This window comes from Spinacia oleracea, chromosome 6, assembly GCF_020520425.1.
Source record: "Spinacia oleracea cultivar Varoflay chromosome 6, BTI_SOV_V1, whole genome shotgun sequence".
In the NCBI taxonomy this organism is placed as follows: domain Eukaryota; kingdom Viridiplantae; phylum Streptophyta; class Magnoliopsida; order Caryophyllales; family Amaranthaceae; genus Spinacia; species Spinacia oleracea.
In genome coordinates, this window is record NC_079492.1 from 140,530,000 (window position 1) to 140,546,250 (window position 16,251).

Genomic DNA, 16,251 nt, shown 5'->3' on the forward strand with positions numbered 1-16,251 from the left:
TATTCTATCTCAGGAGTTTCCTAATAAGTATCCACTTTTTATTTTTGGACATACACTTTTTCACTTTTCCGTAAATCATGATAAATCATGATTGATTTTTCTTACACATTCTACACTTTTTCCACTTTTTCATCACACGTCCACTTTTATTTGTACTTCATCAATAAACAATTATCGATCTACTTTATCCTTTCCCAAAAAATATTATCAATCATTAATTGTTCTTATACACTTTTCAGTTTTCTTAATTACCGTGAATTCTCTAGACACTTAGGAACGGAGAGAGTACTATATATACACTACATCTGTTTTATAAGATCTTTACGGTTACTATTTGTATAAATATTAAGACGAAAATAGAAAAGTTGTTTGAATTTAATAAAATATGTATAGAGTAACAGAAATGTGTAAAGGGTGGGTTGGTGTAAGAAAAAAATGGATAAAGTAAGAAAAAGTAAGTGAAAAATTGTAAATATTGTAGGGTAAGAAGGGTAAGATAATAAATTTTCATGTCAAAAAATAGAATAAAGCAAAGTGTAAAGAACATTATGAAACAAACAAAAACGAAAAGTGTAAAAAATATTAATGAAACGAACTAAAACGAAAAGTGTAAATATCATTTTGAAACGGAGGTAGTATAACGCATCCTTAAGTCCAAATTGAAGTGTTCTAACACGCTAGAATGCTTTTAAAATGTCACCATCTTTTTATTCTAATGTTTTATAGGATAAATGACTTCATAGTAAGATCAAGTATACATTTGAAACAGAGAATTGAATTAATCAATTACAAGAAGGAATAATAAGAAGTCATCGAGTTTCGTCGGGCAAACATAAAAAAAAATAGAACTATTCTTATGATTAAATGGAATAGTTTGGCTATTTCTTTTGAAATAGCAATATAAAAGAAACTTACTTCATACTAGTTTTTTGCAGCACAATACATAGTCCAGATTTAGGAGATCGAGCATGGGTTCTAAATATGTTTTCCTTGTTAGCCAAATTATCTGTTTATGGCTTCTTGCTCCCCTTACTCAAGCTGATCAACATCAAAGAGAGGCAAGCATCTTTTTTATCAATCTTTTTTTTTGTTTCACTACTACAAAAATGGCCAAAGAGACCCGTCAAAAATTGCCTAAGAGACCCCATTTAAGAGGGTCTCTAGATATGGGGGTCTCTTTTATAAAGAGACCCCCTCATCTAGAGGGGGTTTCTTTGTTAAAAATAAGAGACCCGTTATCTAAGAAAAGAGGTCTGTTGTGTTAACCATACAAAAAATAATATAGAAGGGGAAGAGACCCCTTATTAGAGATATGGGGTATGTTTGTAAAAGAATTCAGACCCAATATTTAACATAGGAGGTCTCTTTGAATTTTTGTAATATTATTTTATCCAAACAATTAAAACCCCATATGTAAGATAGGGGGTCTCTTTGAATTTTTTAATATTTTTATAATTAATAAATTTAGACCCCATATCTTAGATAGGGGGTCTCTTTGCATATTTTACAATTTTTTTTTATTATACCGGAGAGAGCTCTTTTTACACTTAACGGGTCTCTTTTCATTAATATTTATAAAAAAAAAATCACCATAAACAGGTCGTTTTCCGGCCAAAAAAATCAGCATTTATTTAACCAATTTCGTAATTCCAAAATAATTCTTACAATTACATTTAATATATAAAAAAAACATATATCCCACTTTACATCAATTGTAATTGTATTCGTTATCTGATGATGCACCCTTTGCATAATTCATGTACCTCCTGCCCTCCTGGTAACCGCATCCACCATCTCTTCAATAGACTCCTTCAACTTCACCGTCGCTTCTCATGCTTTCATTTTCTCCTCCTGCAATTTAGTAAGTTAGAATATGAGTATATATAAATTCTAGAAACTAACACCCAAAAAGTAACTAGAGCTAGAAATAAACGAAGACTATGGTGTTCACAAAACATATGTTCAATGATAAAGGGGCACAACTATTCACAATAGCGAAATGAATAATCTCTAATTTGACTACCGCAAAATCGACAAGAAATCAAAAGCACAACAAACCCAGAACCAAAGATCTAAAAAAGAAGATCTAAATCCAAAATGCATATTAACAAAACCCTAAAAATACCCCCATATGCATATTTCTTAACCAAAATCAAATCAATTCAAATTATAATTTTTTTCTTCAGAAATCGAAAACAATAAAAATAATTAGATCTTACAGTTTTAAGTAGAGATTCAATGTTCAAAACGGTTGACCACGAACAAGACCTTAGGTACCATCCATAGAAATAACCCTAACCATATTCTTCACCAAATCTTGCGTAACCTCAGAACCAATCGAGTCTCGTCGGTTAAAATCTTCCAATCGAACATCGACGGCATCGATCACTGGCAGACCTTTCCAATCGAGCATTTTTTGATGAATTCGTAGGTGGTTTAAAGGTTCCAGCTCCTCTGGATTTGGGGAAAGTCTGAGCTGCGGTAGCAGAGTAGGAGGTGTAGTAGACTAGTCGGCGACATGGTTGATAGAGATGAAGGAGAAGGAGAAGGAGATGGAAAGTTGTGAACTGGGGGGAGCAACAACGTGAGTAGTGAGGAGGGGAGAGAACACAAAAATAACTTAAAAGCTTCACAATTTTTTTCATTTAATTTAGGATTGGGAAGAGAGACCCGTGTTCTATCTTATTAGGTCTTATATATTTCCTTTTCCTTTTCTAAGCGCCGTATTAGTGGGCCCAACGCAAAATAGAGACCCGTTGCCTTACTTAAGGGGTTTCTCTCCTTTTAGATTTAATGTGGTATGCGGGGTCCATTATATATAAGAGAGCCGTTATCACTCAAATTAGATCTCTTGTATTAAAGAGATCCGTTATGTCGTTCAACAGGTCTTTTATTAAGGGTCTCTTTGACGATTTTTGTAGTAGTGTTTATTCAAGCTAAGAATTTTTATACTACTATGGCTAGACCTGGTTATTGGACAGGGTAGTCCAATGGATATAGGGTTAGGGTCAAGTTAATAGGGCTTTTATTGGGCAGGGCTCTTATTGGACAGGGCCTTTATTGGACAGGGTCATTATAGGGTCAAACTTATACTACAATTATTTTGAAAATAAAAATAGTAACGATACAAAAAATTACATGCATAGCTTCGTATTTACTTGTACTTGCACATGGCTCTTTTGTTTTTCATTTTTCATTGCTCGTTTATTGACCCGCCCAATAATGACCCGCTATTGACCCACGACCCGCTTTTGACCCGCCCATTACCGACCCTCTAAAAATGACCCTTTCAATACCCGACCCTCTTTTGACCCGCACCGACCCTGACCCGCCCCGCCCGATAACCAGGCCTAACTATGGCCCTTTCTTTTTGAAACTAAGAATTACTTATTGTAAGTAACACTATAAGAAATTGTACTATTAACGATGGGAAATCCCGTTGCGAAAGACCAATAATCTTTTATTAACGACGGGATTTCCTGTCGCGAACCCGTCATTAAAGGGAGCCGTCGTTAATAGAAAATCCCGTCGTTAACCCGTCGTAAAAGACATTTGCGATGGTTATTCCCGTCTTTGTTTGGTTGTTAGCCCCGTCGCAAAAGGCTTTTACGACGAGATTTTTGACCCGTCGTAATTAGGTTGTCGTTAAAGATACAAATTTTTGTAGTGTAATAAAATGATGTGTAGAAGTAAAATAAATAAATTGCGCGAGTCTTTTTTTCTTTTATAATAAATTAATTCATTGATAAAAAGTCCTACGAACTGAATAATCTCTTTAAGTAAGCGATAAGCCATTTGAATCGACTTGTTTCTCTGAAATCATGTAAGAAGAGATGAGAACATTAGCGCTCATTGTACCTCTAGGTTTTATACTTTTATCCATTATGGCATTATATTAGGATAAGTAATGAACGGATAAACTTATGTCAACCAAATCGTGGCGTGTATAAACACTAGTAAAGTTGAAATTGCTCCGTATGTATACACGACCTCTTAAAGATTTGTTATTTGGAGGAAATCAAATCGGCAATCAAGGATATATATTCACAAAAAAAGGCTCCACCCACACCCCACGTGCGCGCCGCTCACCCAAGCCAAGCCCGCGCGTGTGTGGTGGCATAGAACCCCTCTCTAGTCTTCTATCAAATATAATAGTTGAATGAAGATATATAAAATGGATAAAACTCTTTTTTTTTCCTTTTTTTTTTAATCACTGTGGGACAAACACACTTCTATTCTTTTGAAACAAAACTAAACTAATGGAGGAAAACTCCAAACACATACTCCGTATTATTACGTACTAGTAGTAGTATGTTTTACTAATTGTATTTAGTTTATTTGTGTAGACGTATATCATATACATGGGAGATCGGATTAATCTAGACATTCCTGCAAAAAGCCTTCATATTGAGATGTTAAGCGGCGTTCTTCATAGGTCAGTACTATTTTTCTACTCTATTTTATCATACGGTGTATTACTACTCCCTATGTCCCTTAATACTTGACCTGTTTTGACCGGACACGTTTGTCAATGCACAACTTTGACCACCAATTTCTTTAACTATATATTATATAAACTTATAAAAAAATTAATATGAAAATATATATTAAGATGAAGCCAACAATAATATTATATACTAACATTTGTTTTCATATACTAGAAATAAAATAGGGCCAAAGTGAATTATGTGAATAGTGCAAAAAGTCAAAACGGGTCGAGTATTAAAGGACTGAGGGAGTACTATTGAAGGGCTAAAATGGGTGTTATTTTCTCACTTTTCATTCACTCACACCACCACTGACCAAAATCATCCTCAAACTGTCAAACAACCACCAATTTATAACCACCAAGGCAAGCAACAACCACCGACTTAACCCATTTTCCTTTGGACAAAATTCTTGTTTGGCGGATTTTAACTCCTCAGACCAATTATATGTTACATAAAAAAAATATTAATAGTAAACTAAAACATAAAATTGGTTAAATTTGATATTTTGACATAAGACCGTACCTAGTCTTTTATTTGTTGAGCTTTTTTACACTTGAAACCGTGCGTGGCAAAACAAAGATATCTTATACGGAGTATATATAAGTTGCTACAATAACATATGAAATGCATCCAAGAGTATTTTTATGTCTGTGGGTGGTCCCTTTTATATTTTCTCCTTACATGTAATGTGAGAGGGTGCATCGAATATGTTCTAATAGCATATACAGAGTATATATAAGTTCATAATTTTGAAACTAACGAGTTGTTGGATCGTGCGCTAGCGCGCACGATCCCCCAAGGTATACAAAATTATTTTTGGAAAAATGTTACTTAAAAGCTAGGAACTTACAATTTATGGTAAATGCTAGAAATAATATGTTAAAGTTAGACGTTGGATTTACATGTAACATGAAATAGAAACCATATGCGTTTTAATTGATAGTTCGAAGGTACAATATATAGGAAATTATACCCAAAGAAAACAATACATTTTGTATAGCAATGGAAGGGTGAAACCGTAAATGCTCTATTGTTAAGAATAAGACAAAATAAAACAAAGAATGAAATGAGGGGCATGCACGTAAATGCACTATTGGGTGAATAGCAATCAAAGTATGAAGCTTTATAAGTGTTAGGATTGAGACTATTGATGCAATGACCTGGAAACGACGGTTATTTTAGTGGAGGTTGTTTTTTCGCATATCAGATATGTGTGGAAACACACATATCAGCTAAAAGACAAATAGCTAAAAGACAAAATAGGAAGTACCTTTCTGTAAAAAAAAAAGTACCATTCTGTAAAAAATAGTACAATTCTGTAAAAAAAAGTACCATTTTTGTTTTAAAAAGTACCATTTAATTTGTTTTTTATCCGTTTTCCTATTTTATCTTTTGCTATGATATGTATTTGCAAGCACATATCTGATATCCGAAAATACTTCCTCATTTTAGTGTGCCTTCTCACAAGGTTTCGGAGCACCTACTCTACACTTACGACAATTTCCATGGATGCGTTGCATTACTAACTGAAAACGAAGCAAAGATTATCGCTGGTACGTACGTACATTACCGTGACCTTTTTGTTATTCTACTTTTTCCCTTCATATATAATTATACACGTCCTTTTTTTAATTTCATTATTCTAATTGAACCTAATAAAAAAAAGTATAATCAATTATGATTTATGCAAGGCATGGATGGAGTCGTTTCTATATTTCCAAACGAAAAGATCTACCATCATACAACAAGGTCTTGGGATTTCATGGGTTTCCCTCAGACTGTTGAGAGAAGCAACATCGAAAGTGATGTCATTGTTGGAGTTATTGATACTGGAATTTGGCCTGAATCTCAAAGCTTTCGAGATGATGGTTTCGGTCCACCACCAACAAAATGGAAGGGCCGATGTCAAACTTCACTAAACTTTACTTGTAACAAGTAAGATTTCTCTCTATCATGCTAGGGCATTTGATGTTTTTGTACTTAGTTTTGTGAGAATAGCTTTTTAGTAAAAGATTCACGGTTCTCTAACTATATACGTAGTATAACACCATTAGATATAACATTTTAAAAGGAACCAAATAGGCTCTGATACCACCAATTGCTTGTTAATTCAGTTATGATTGGGGCTGAACTTGGTAGGGAGAACCGCGTATTCGATCCCTAGCAACAATAATTGGGAGGGGATTGAAACATATCCACCCATAACTCCCCCGAATCCGGATTAGCCATAGAGTGAACCGGGTGGTAACAAAAAAAGCTCTGATACCATGTAAAAATGAATTTAGTTAAATTAGTCGTTCAAATGTGGCCTTGCCTTGATTAGGGAGTCTTTGCGCTCTATATTAATCATACAATGTAAATATATCATAGTAAATGCTATCATTTATGCAGCAAAATAATTGGTGCACAATATTTCCGAGCTGATGGAAACTTGAGTAAGGACGAAGTAGCATCACCAAGAGACACAAACGGGCATGGAACACACACTGCCTCTACAATAGCCGGAGGAATTGTAGAAACCGCAAGCTTCCTTGGCTTGGGTGAAGGAATTGCTCGAGGGGGTGTCCCGTCGGCTAGAATCGCCGTGTACAAGCCGTGTTGGTCTGATGAGGGTTGCTTACAAGCCGATGTACTGGCGGCATTTGATGCGGCTATATCAGATGGAGTAGACATAATATCTGTCTCACTTGGGAGTCGATCACATGCGGTACCGTACTTCCGTGATCCTATAGCCATTGGAGCTTTTCATGCAATGAAAAAGGGAATCTTGACTTCTGCTTCTGCTGGAAATAAGGGTCCGGGTCTTCAAACTTTAAGCAATTTTGCACCTTGGTTACTCTCCGTGGGTGCTGCTACTATGGATCGTAAGTTTTCCACTAAGGTCCAACTTGATAACGGCATGGTGTTTGAGGTTAGTTATATACAAGTACTAGTAATATAGATTTATAGTAGGACAAAAGTTATTACTCTGTAACTTATAAACAGGTAAGATTCACATGGTACAATTAAGGTTATTTATTTGCTCACTGGAAGTAAATGAACCACGAAAATGATAAAGGTCACAACATGCAACATTTAAGGTGTCACAATGATCAAATGACATGTTTATGTTTCATGATTTAAATTGGAAACTAAAATATTTAACTTATCTAACCTATTATACATGTTTCAAAAAAAGGTAGAAAATCTTAATATTTTAATTTATTTCCTTCTTTATATTAACTATGGAGTACTCGTCTTTCCATTCCTTATTTACTTATTTTTATAGTAAAAATATTGTATTGATAGTAAAAATAGTCTGATGACGCATGACCTATGTGACGTCTATATGTAGCAATTAAACCCCGACACGTAAGATTGCGACACCTAAATGTAGTCGCAACTTGCGACCTTTATCATCACCCAATGAACAAAAAAACCATGATCATACCTTGTTAAGTACAATTAATTGTTACATGAATTTTCCAAAAAAAACAACACACCAAAAATTGAAGAGTTTAGTGAAATAATATTATTTGAGACTACAATTGATAGTTTTTCTTGCTTGAAATTTTACCACCGGTCTAATTTAGACAACGTTTGTTACTTTGTTTTAACGGAAAATAAATTTTCATGGAAAACAATTTTCAAAGGAAAAACACAATATACAAAGTTAAAAGCTGAGATCATTTTTGTGTATTTTTGTGGTTAAGCTTGTTGTTATTCATTGACAAATTAGATTCATCTAAAATTTTGCTTAATGTACTCTTTTAATACAGGGGATATCACTAAATACATTTGATCTCGAAAATAAGACTTTCCCTCTAATCTATGGAGGAGATTCCCCAGACAACATATTCTCAAACTCATCAGAGTCCAGGTATATACTATACTAATGCATGTTTATACGCAGTTGTCGTCGCTAATTGAGTTACATGTAATAATTAATTAATTGCAGGTTTTGTAAAAAAGACTCGTTAAACAAAACATTGGTGGAAGGCAAGATAGTAGTATGCGACATTTTATTAAGACACACAGAAGATGAAGTATTCGTTGATGGTGCAGCTGGGACAATAATGCACTTTGTGGAACCCCATTATTACGATATTGCCCTTTCTTTTCCTCTCCCTGCATCTTATATTCGTGCTGACGATGCTGCTCGTGTTATCTCCTACACTCGAAACTTAACCAGGTATTATTTCGAGGATATTTTGATATTTACCACCTTTTAAGTTTCATGTTTTTGTATTTACCACCTTATAAAATGTTATTTTATATTTACCACCTTAATCTTATGAAATATTTTAAATTCACCCCCTCTTAGCGGTTTTCATCAAATTTTCGGCCCATGTGAACCTTGTTTAACTAACTTCTTCAATTGAAAACCCACTAAAAGATGAGGAAAGTTAAAGAAGTTGGTTAAGTGGAGTTCACATGGATGAAAAATCTGATGAAATTCGTTAAAAGGTGGTGAATACGAAACTTTTCATAAAATTAAGGTGGTAAATATGAAATAACATTTTATAAGGTGGTAAATACAAAAACATGAAACTTAAAAGGTGGTAAATATGAAAAATTCCTTATTTCGACTATTACATATAAGACGTACTTACTCCTAGCTAGATATGGTTAATCTTGATTTAGTTTCTCATGATGTATGCAGTACCCCATTTGGAACAATACATAAAAGTGTAGAAGTGAAGGACACATCAGCCCCTTATGTAGCTTCATTTTCGTCAAGAGGTCCTCATCCATTCTCACCACATATTCTTAAGGTAAGTGATATACTTCCTCCATTTTTTTATAATTGCACCATCTTGGTTTTAGCACTATTCACACATTCTTATATACTTATTTTTTGTGATTTATATGTAAGGAAAAATATATTCATGTGGGATCTTGTTAGATTCGTCTCGAAATATACTTTCAAATTATCAAATTTTTATAATTTTTTAAAATGTATAATGAGAGATATTAGTGGTTAAAATAGTGCATTGGCAAGCGTGAAATCACAGATGGTGCAATTAAAAAATAATGGAGGAAGTATATATATACTGATCACCTATGGACCTAACCAAATATGAGTAGATAATTAAGAACTACGATCTATAAGTGCATAAACTTACTAGTGAAAACGTTGTGAAATTGCTAATTTTAGCCAGATGTAATTGCCCCTGGAGTGGACATTCTAGCAGCCTGGTCACCTGTTGGATCAGTTTCGCAAGTTGAAGGTGATCCAAGGTCTGTGCCTTATACCATATTGTCTGGTACTTCCATGGCATGCCCACACGCCACAGCTGTAGCTGCTTATGTAAAGTCATTCCATCCTACTTGGTCTGCAGCTGCCATTAGATCTGCTCTCATGACTACTGGTATATATACTTCTTTCAATTACTCACTTCGTTCCTTAATGTTCTTCCCATTTGGAATCTTGACACTATTTATAATGCAAGATAATCTTTTAAATTACGATAAACATATAAGAAAAAATAGTCATGTTGGGTCTTGTTTGATTCGTTTCAATGAATACTTTAACAATATGAAAATTTTATAATTTTTGGTAATACGTAATTAGAGATATTAACGATATAAAATGCGCATTGGAAAATGTGCCAAAGTGAAATGGGAAGAACAGTTAGGAACAAAGAGAGTACTATATTAATAACCGGCCATGCATATACTAATAACCAGCCCAAGCTGGTGGAGAGCTAAACTTGTGGGGTCACAAAATCGAGCCCCATCAACTACAAAATGCTTGGGAGTAGCTCAAGCGAAAACATGTCTAATTAGACTGTTTAACCTGTGATAGGTGATGGATTGGTAGAGTCTCTTCTTCTTACCTATTAAAAAAAATAGTTAATTTTTTTTCAAATATGTTTATGCAAATTTGACAGCTTTACCAATGAGTAGGGCAACAAACGAAGAAGCTGAATTAGCGTATGGTTCAGGCCATATTAATCCATTAAAAGCTGTACAACCCGGCTTAGTATACGATGCTGCAGAGGGTGACTATGTGAAGTTCTTATGCAGTCAAGACCTGGACGACATTGATATCAGACTAATAACAGGAGATAATTCTACCAGTTGTCATCAGGGAATTCGAAATACTACTAATAATTGGGATCTTAATTACCCTTCAATTGCCCTGACTACAAGTTTAGGCCCCTTTGATACTATTTTTACCAGGACTGTAACTAATGTTGGATCGTCTAATTCTACTTACAACGTCGTAGTTACTACGCCTCAAGATCAGGCATTGTCCATCAAAGTACAACCATCTGTTCTGTCTTTCAAAACTCTTGGGCAAAAATTATCCTTTACTGTGAGGGTTTCAGGGAGTATTGGTATAAGAGCTTTGATGTCAGCTTCTTTGGTGTGGGATGATGGTCATCATCAAGTTCGTAGTCCTATTGTCGTGTTTAATTTGTCTTAGAACTTTTTTTTTGTGCCGTGTGCATGATAGGTGTCAGATTCGATTCATCCCGCCCCCATCTGTAATTTACATTGCTATTTGTGGCTCATTTTTGGTTTTGTGTCTGTCAACGTGGTATTGTTCATAAAATAGTTGGTTTTGTGTCCGTAACTACTAAGTAGTGTTAAACTAGGTTAATACCCGTGCGATGCACGATTTATAAAGATCACATATTAATCTTATACTAATCTAAATATTAAGAGGGGTGATATTAACTTATCCATCCATAATTTACCTATCATAAAAAAATTATAATAGAGGTGATGATTCAACTTTAACGATTTAATATTGACCTACTCGCCAGTTGTCACAATAATAAATTTCGCATCATAAATTTATTTTAATGTTTCGTGTAATTTAAATTGCGGAATTAATTATTACTCTGTAAAACGTATTTGTTTTCGTGACATATTGTACACCCTTAGAAGAATGTTATTGCGTATGAATTCAATCTTTGTTTAGTATTTATTATTATACTTCTAATTTGTACTATGGTAATATATATTTTTAACTGTAGAATGAAACAAACTTTTAAAAATGATAAATTTATTATAAAAATATAAAAAGTTTTAAAAATTGATAAATTTATTATTAAAATATAAAAAGTAAGCAAAAGTCTTAATATATTGATGTGTCACATGGATTTTTTTTCAATGAATTAATTTGATTATAAAAATATATATATATAAATAGTTTTACAATATTAACCTTTAACTTAGTGAAATACGTGCCAAGATGATAAATAAGGTTTCTTTTTAACCATTAACTTGATATCTCGGGGTTTCTTTTTTTTGTTTTTGTTCTTCTCAATTTTTATAATTAAAATAGATATAAGAAAAATAAAATTGATTATAGCCTAGTAAGCGCATAAACATACAAAGAAATACTTAAAATATATATAAGAACAATCATGTTGAATTTTAACCATTAACTTCCTTCATCTTCCTTCCGGTCGTTGTAAATCAAATTGATTAGAGCCGAGTAAGTGCATAAAGATACAAAGAAATACTTATTTCGTTCGTTTTTACATTGCTATTTGTGGCTCATTTTTGGTTTTGTGTCTGTCAACGTGGTATTGTTCATAAAATAGTTGGTTTTGTGTCCGTAACTACTAAGTAGTGTTAAATGATTTATAATAATCTATATTATTAAAGCGGAGTGGTGGTAAGTATGAGAGCTCCAAAACTTCAATCCCCATCTATCATGCATTGTTATTTAAGGAAATTTAGGCGATTAAAAAATCAAAAAGCAAAAAAAGCTTAAATCAACAACATCTTCACGCACAATTAATTGGGAGACTTATTTGGAAATAAGAATAATCCATAATACTCAACAGGAAAAAAAATAAGGAAACACTATATATTTTACACATTGAAATTGAATTACACAAAGTTAACATCGTCATTTACTCAAAAAAATAAAAAAAAAGCTAACATCGTTCAATCGTTGTTAAGAGATTTATATTTTTTTATATTTTTTATACGTACCCGTGCAATAGCACCGGCATAGACTAGTTTAGTGTTAAAGTTTAAAGTTATGTTATGTTCGACTTATTTTTAATTATTTTAGATAAAATATGTTTATAAAAGTTCAGATAAGATATGATATAATAATTTCGAATAAAATAAGATAAGTCTAGATAAATTAAGATAAGATAAGAATATTAAGGTTAGAAAAATACCACCCAAAACATAGCTCACTCGATTCTGTAAACTTTGCTGGATCATACAACTGTTTGTCAAAGCATACAAAATAGTTTTTCATTTATAGCGTGTTGCAACTATTGTGATTTTTCTGTTTTAGGGAACTGTTGCAAATAAAAAGAAATAGAGATTATACTATTTTATACATTTTTGTAAATAGTAGTTGCAACTATTATACTTCATTATGCTCCATCTGTCCATAATGATGTTCTAATTTCTACTTTTCATGTTTTCCAATTCATATTTTGTATCATTTATATAGCTAACTTAACTATATATTAGCAAAAAAAGATAAAATTTTACTACGCACTATACATACCCCGTAGTACGCATGCATATCCATTTGAAACAAACATACACCCTAGTATATTTATTTTGATCATAACTTTATTTTAAGAAAATATAATTTTTGAGCAACCAAATAAAAATACGTTTTAGTACGGAGGATATGTATTTCATAAGTTAATTTAGTCCTAAGTTTTTGTTAAATATCTTATTGTTAGCTAGTTACCGTAAAAGTTATCAAATGAGTATATTATTCTGGTAATGTACATATATTTTGTCAATAATAGTTTTCATATATATATAAAAAAATAGATGGAGTCTTTGGAACAACAATTGGTATTTTCATTACATTAGCTAAAACTTTTTTGTTCTTGTTCATTCCTATCACAACAAGATGGACTTTACCTAGACTGAGAATGGACCAATTATTAAATCTTGGATGGAAATTTCTTTTACCTATTTCTTTAGGTAATCTATTATTAACAACTTCTTCCCAACTCTTTTCATTATAAATTCTAAAAACAAAGTATATTTTATATACTTACTATAATCTATAATTCACAATTTGTCACAAACAAGAGAAAGAAACAAAATCTTATTTTTTGATATTTACTCTATGTTCCCTATGGTAACTGGGTTCATCAATTATGGTCAACAAACAATACGCGCGGCAAGGTACATTGGTCAAAGTTTTATGATTACCCTATCCCATGCTAACCGCTTACCTGTAACTATTCAATATCCTTATGAAAAATTAATAACATCGGAGCGTTTTCGTGGTCGAATTCACTTTGAATTCGATAAATGCATTGCTTGTGAAGTATGTGTTCGTGCATGTCCTATAGATTTGCCCGTTGTTGATTGGAAATTGGAAACGGATATTCGAAAGAAACGGTTGCTTAATTACAGCATTGATTTCGGAATTTGTATATTTTGTGGTAATTGTGTTGAGTATTGTCCAACCAATTGTTTATCAATGACTGAAGAATATGAGCTTTCTACTTATGATCGTCGCGAATTAAATTATAATCAAATTGCTCTGGGTCGTTTACCAATATCAATAACCGATGATTACACAATTCGAACAATTTTGAATTCACCTCAAACAAAAGAGAAAGCTTGCGATTGAAGACTAATTTTCACTTATTAAGGTTCTTTTTTTTAAGTTTAAATTCAAAAATTTTATTTGTATTTACAATAGGTGTTCGGTTTACTGTAATTATTTTAAATAATTTTAGTTGAGAACTACCCTCTCAGATAAAAAAAGAATGGGATGGGTCCAATAAATTGACTTTACTTACATCAAGTCACACATTAGGATTTAACAATTAGCAACGCATAAACTTCTTTTTTCCTGTTCAAATCAATAAGATCATGAAACATTCCGATTTTTTATCTCTTATTTGACATATAATGGATTTACCTGGACCAATACATGATTTTCTTTTAGTCTTTCTGGGGCCGGGTCTTATATTAGGGGCTCTAGGAGTGGTATTATTTACCAATCCTATTTTTTCTGCCTTTTCATTGGGATTGGTTCTTGTGTGTATATCTTTATTCTATATTCTAGCAAACTCCCACTTTGTAGCTTCTGCACAACTCCTTATTTATGTGGGAGCTATAAATGTATTAATCATATTTTCTGTGATGTTCATGAGTGGTCCAGAATATGACAAAAAGTTTCAGCTGTGGACTGTTGGGGACGGGGTTACTTCATTGGTTTGTATAAGTCTTTTTGTTTCATTAATTAGTACTATTCTAAATACATCTTGGTATGGGATTATTTGGACTACAAAATCAAACCAGATTCTCGAACAAGATTTAATAAACGCTAGTCAACAAATTGGAATTCATTTATCAACCGATTTTTTTCTTCCATTTGAACTCATTTCAATAATTCTTTTAGTTTCTTTAATAGGTGCAATTGCTGTGGCTCGTCAATAATAATATATAATTTTTAAAAAATCAAAATAAATTTTCTATTTTTTCATTCAATTCTATTTGAATTTATTTAGAAATTTTTAGTTCTATTTTTTTGTTCTTAATTTATTCTATTCTAACTTGTTATATTCTAGTCAATCAAAGCGGTTTAATTGTTGTTCATATTGAAATGAATCGAGATTGATAAGGAGTTGGTCAATGATACTCGAGCATGTACTTGTTTTGAGTGCTTTTTTATTTTCTATCGGGATTTATGGATTAGTCACGAGTCGAAATTTAGTTCGCGCTCTTATGTGCCTTGAACTTATATTGAATGCAGTTAATCTAAACTTTGTAACATTTTCTGATTTTTTTGATAGTCGCCAATTAAAGGGAAACATTTTCTCCATTTTTGTTATAGCCATTGCAGCCGCTGAAGCAGCTATTGGACCGGCTATTGTTTCTTCAATTTATCGTAACAGAAAATCCATTCGTATCAATCAATCGAATTTATTGAATAAATAGTTATAGTATTTTTTCTTTTTATTATTTTAGTAAATTCGATTCTAAAATTTGAAATTTTAATATTTATCAATTCAAATTATATTACTATATATATATATATATATATATATATATATATATATAGAGGAAGGCTCTCGTGAGAACACCTCCTTTATGTGAGAACACAATCCTATGTGAGAATAGATCTTGACCCTTGAATCATCTCTAATCTAACAGCCTGAAATGAAGGATTATTAATGGCAATTTGGTAAATTCTTTTAAGATATATTCAGCCCATAAAATTCAGTTTTCACGTAATTAGTTTCTCTCTCTAATCTCTGCTTTCTCTCTCTGCTTTCTCTCTCTTTTTTCACGTAAATTCTTTTATGCTGCCGCCATTACAACACTTTAATCACGGTCCAATTCATCTCCAAATTCGCTTCAGAATTCAATTCAATTCTCGAATACATTCATCTACTTGATTATTTCAAGGTATTTTTTATCAATTTTCGCAATTTTGATTTGTGTTTTTTGCTTGATAATTTCCCAATTTCTGACCTAGTTTTGATTATTTATTCCAATTCCATTAGTATTGAATTGAAATTATTAATTGTTGATTATCGAATTCTTTATTTGCTGAATTTCGTGAGCTGCTTTTATAATTTGAATTTGTGAGTTGTTTTTTATTACCGAATTGCACTCATATTTGGTGAGTTGTTTTTGTTTTGTGTTTGATATTCTGATTTGTTTTTTATTTTGATTTTTGATTTTCATTTGTTATATATTTTAGATTTTTGATTATCTATTTGTTCCTTTCAATTTGTGTTTTTAATTTATGTGTTCAAATTTGTATTCAATCATGTAGTTTTTGATTTACAGATCAGTATTCTTTCGAGCA

At 32.3% G+C, this 16,251-nt stretch overlaps 1 protein-coding gene across 1 annotated transcript; it reads left to right on the plus strand.

The window, feature by feature from the left end:
- The first annotated feature begins 850 nt into the window (after positions 1-850).
- On the plus strand, positions 851-11,151 carry LOC110778122 (cucumisin-like). The gene is made up of 10 exons (XM_021982680.2): positions 851-1,058; positions 4,347-4,435; positions 5,943-6,043; positions 6,182-6,425; positions 6,882-7,401; positions 8,249-8,349; positions 8,428-8,661; positions 9,133-9,244; positions 9,628-9,841; positions 10,364-11,151. Exons 1-10 carry the CDS (start codon positions 969-971, stop codon positions 10,900-10,902), a joined length of 2,244 nt encoding a protein of 747 aa, XP_021838372.1. The 5' UTR covers positions 851-968; the 3' UTR covers positions 10,903-11,151.
- The last annotated feature ends 5,100 nt before the right edge of the window (positions 11,152-16,251 follow it).

Coding starts and splice junctions, on each gene's coding strand:
- LOC110778122 (XM_021982680.2), top strand. CDS start 969: ATGGGTTCTAAATATGTTTTCCTTGTTAGCCAAATTATCTGTTTATGG. Junction 7,402..8,248: donor ATAACGGCATGGTGTTTGAG/GTTAGTTATATA, acceptor CTTTTAATACAG/GGGATATCACTAAATACATT. Junction 8,662..9,132: donor TACACTCGAAACTTAACCAG/GTATTATTTCGA, acceptor TGATGTATGCAG/TACCCCATTTGGAACAATAC.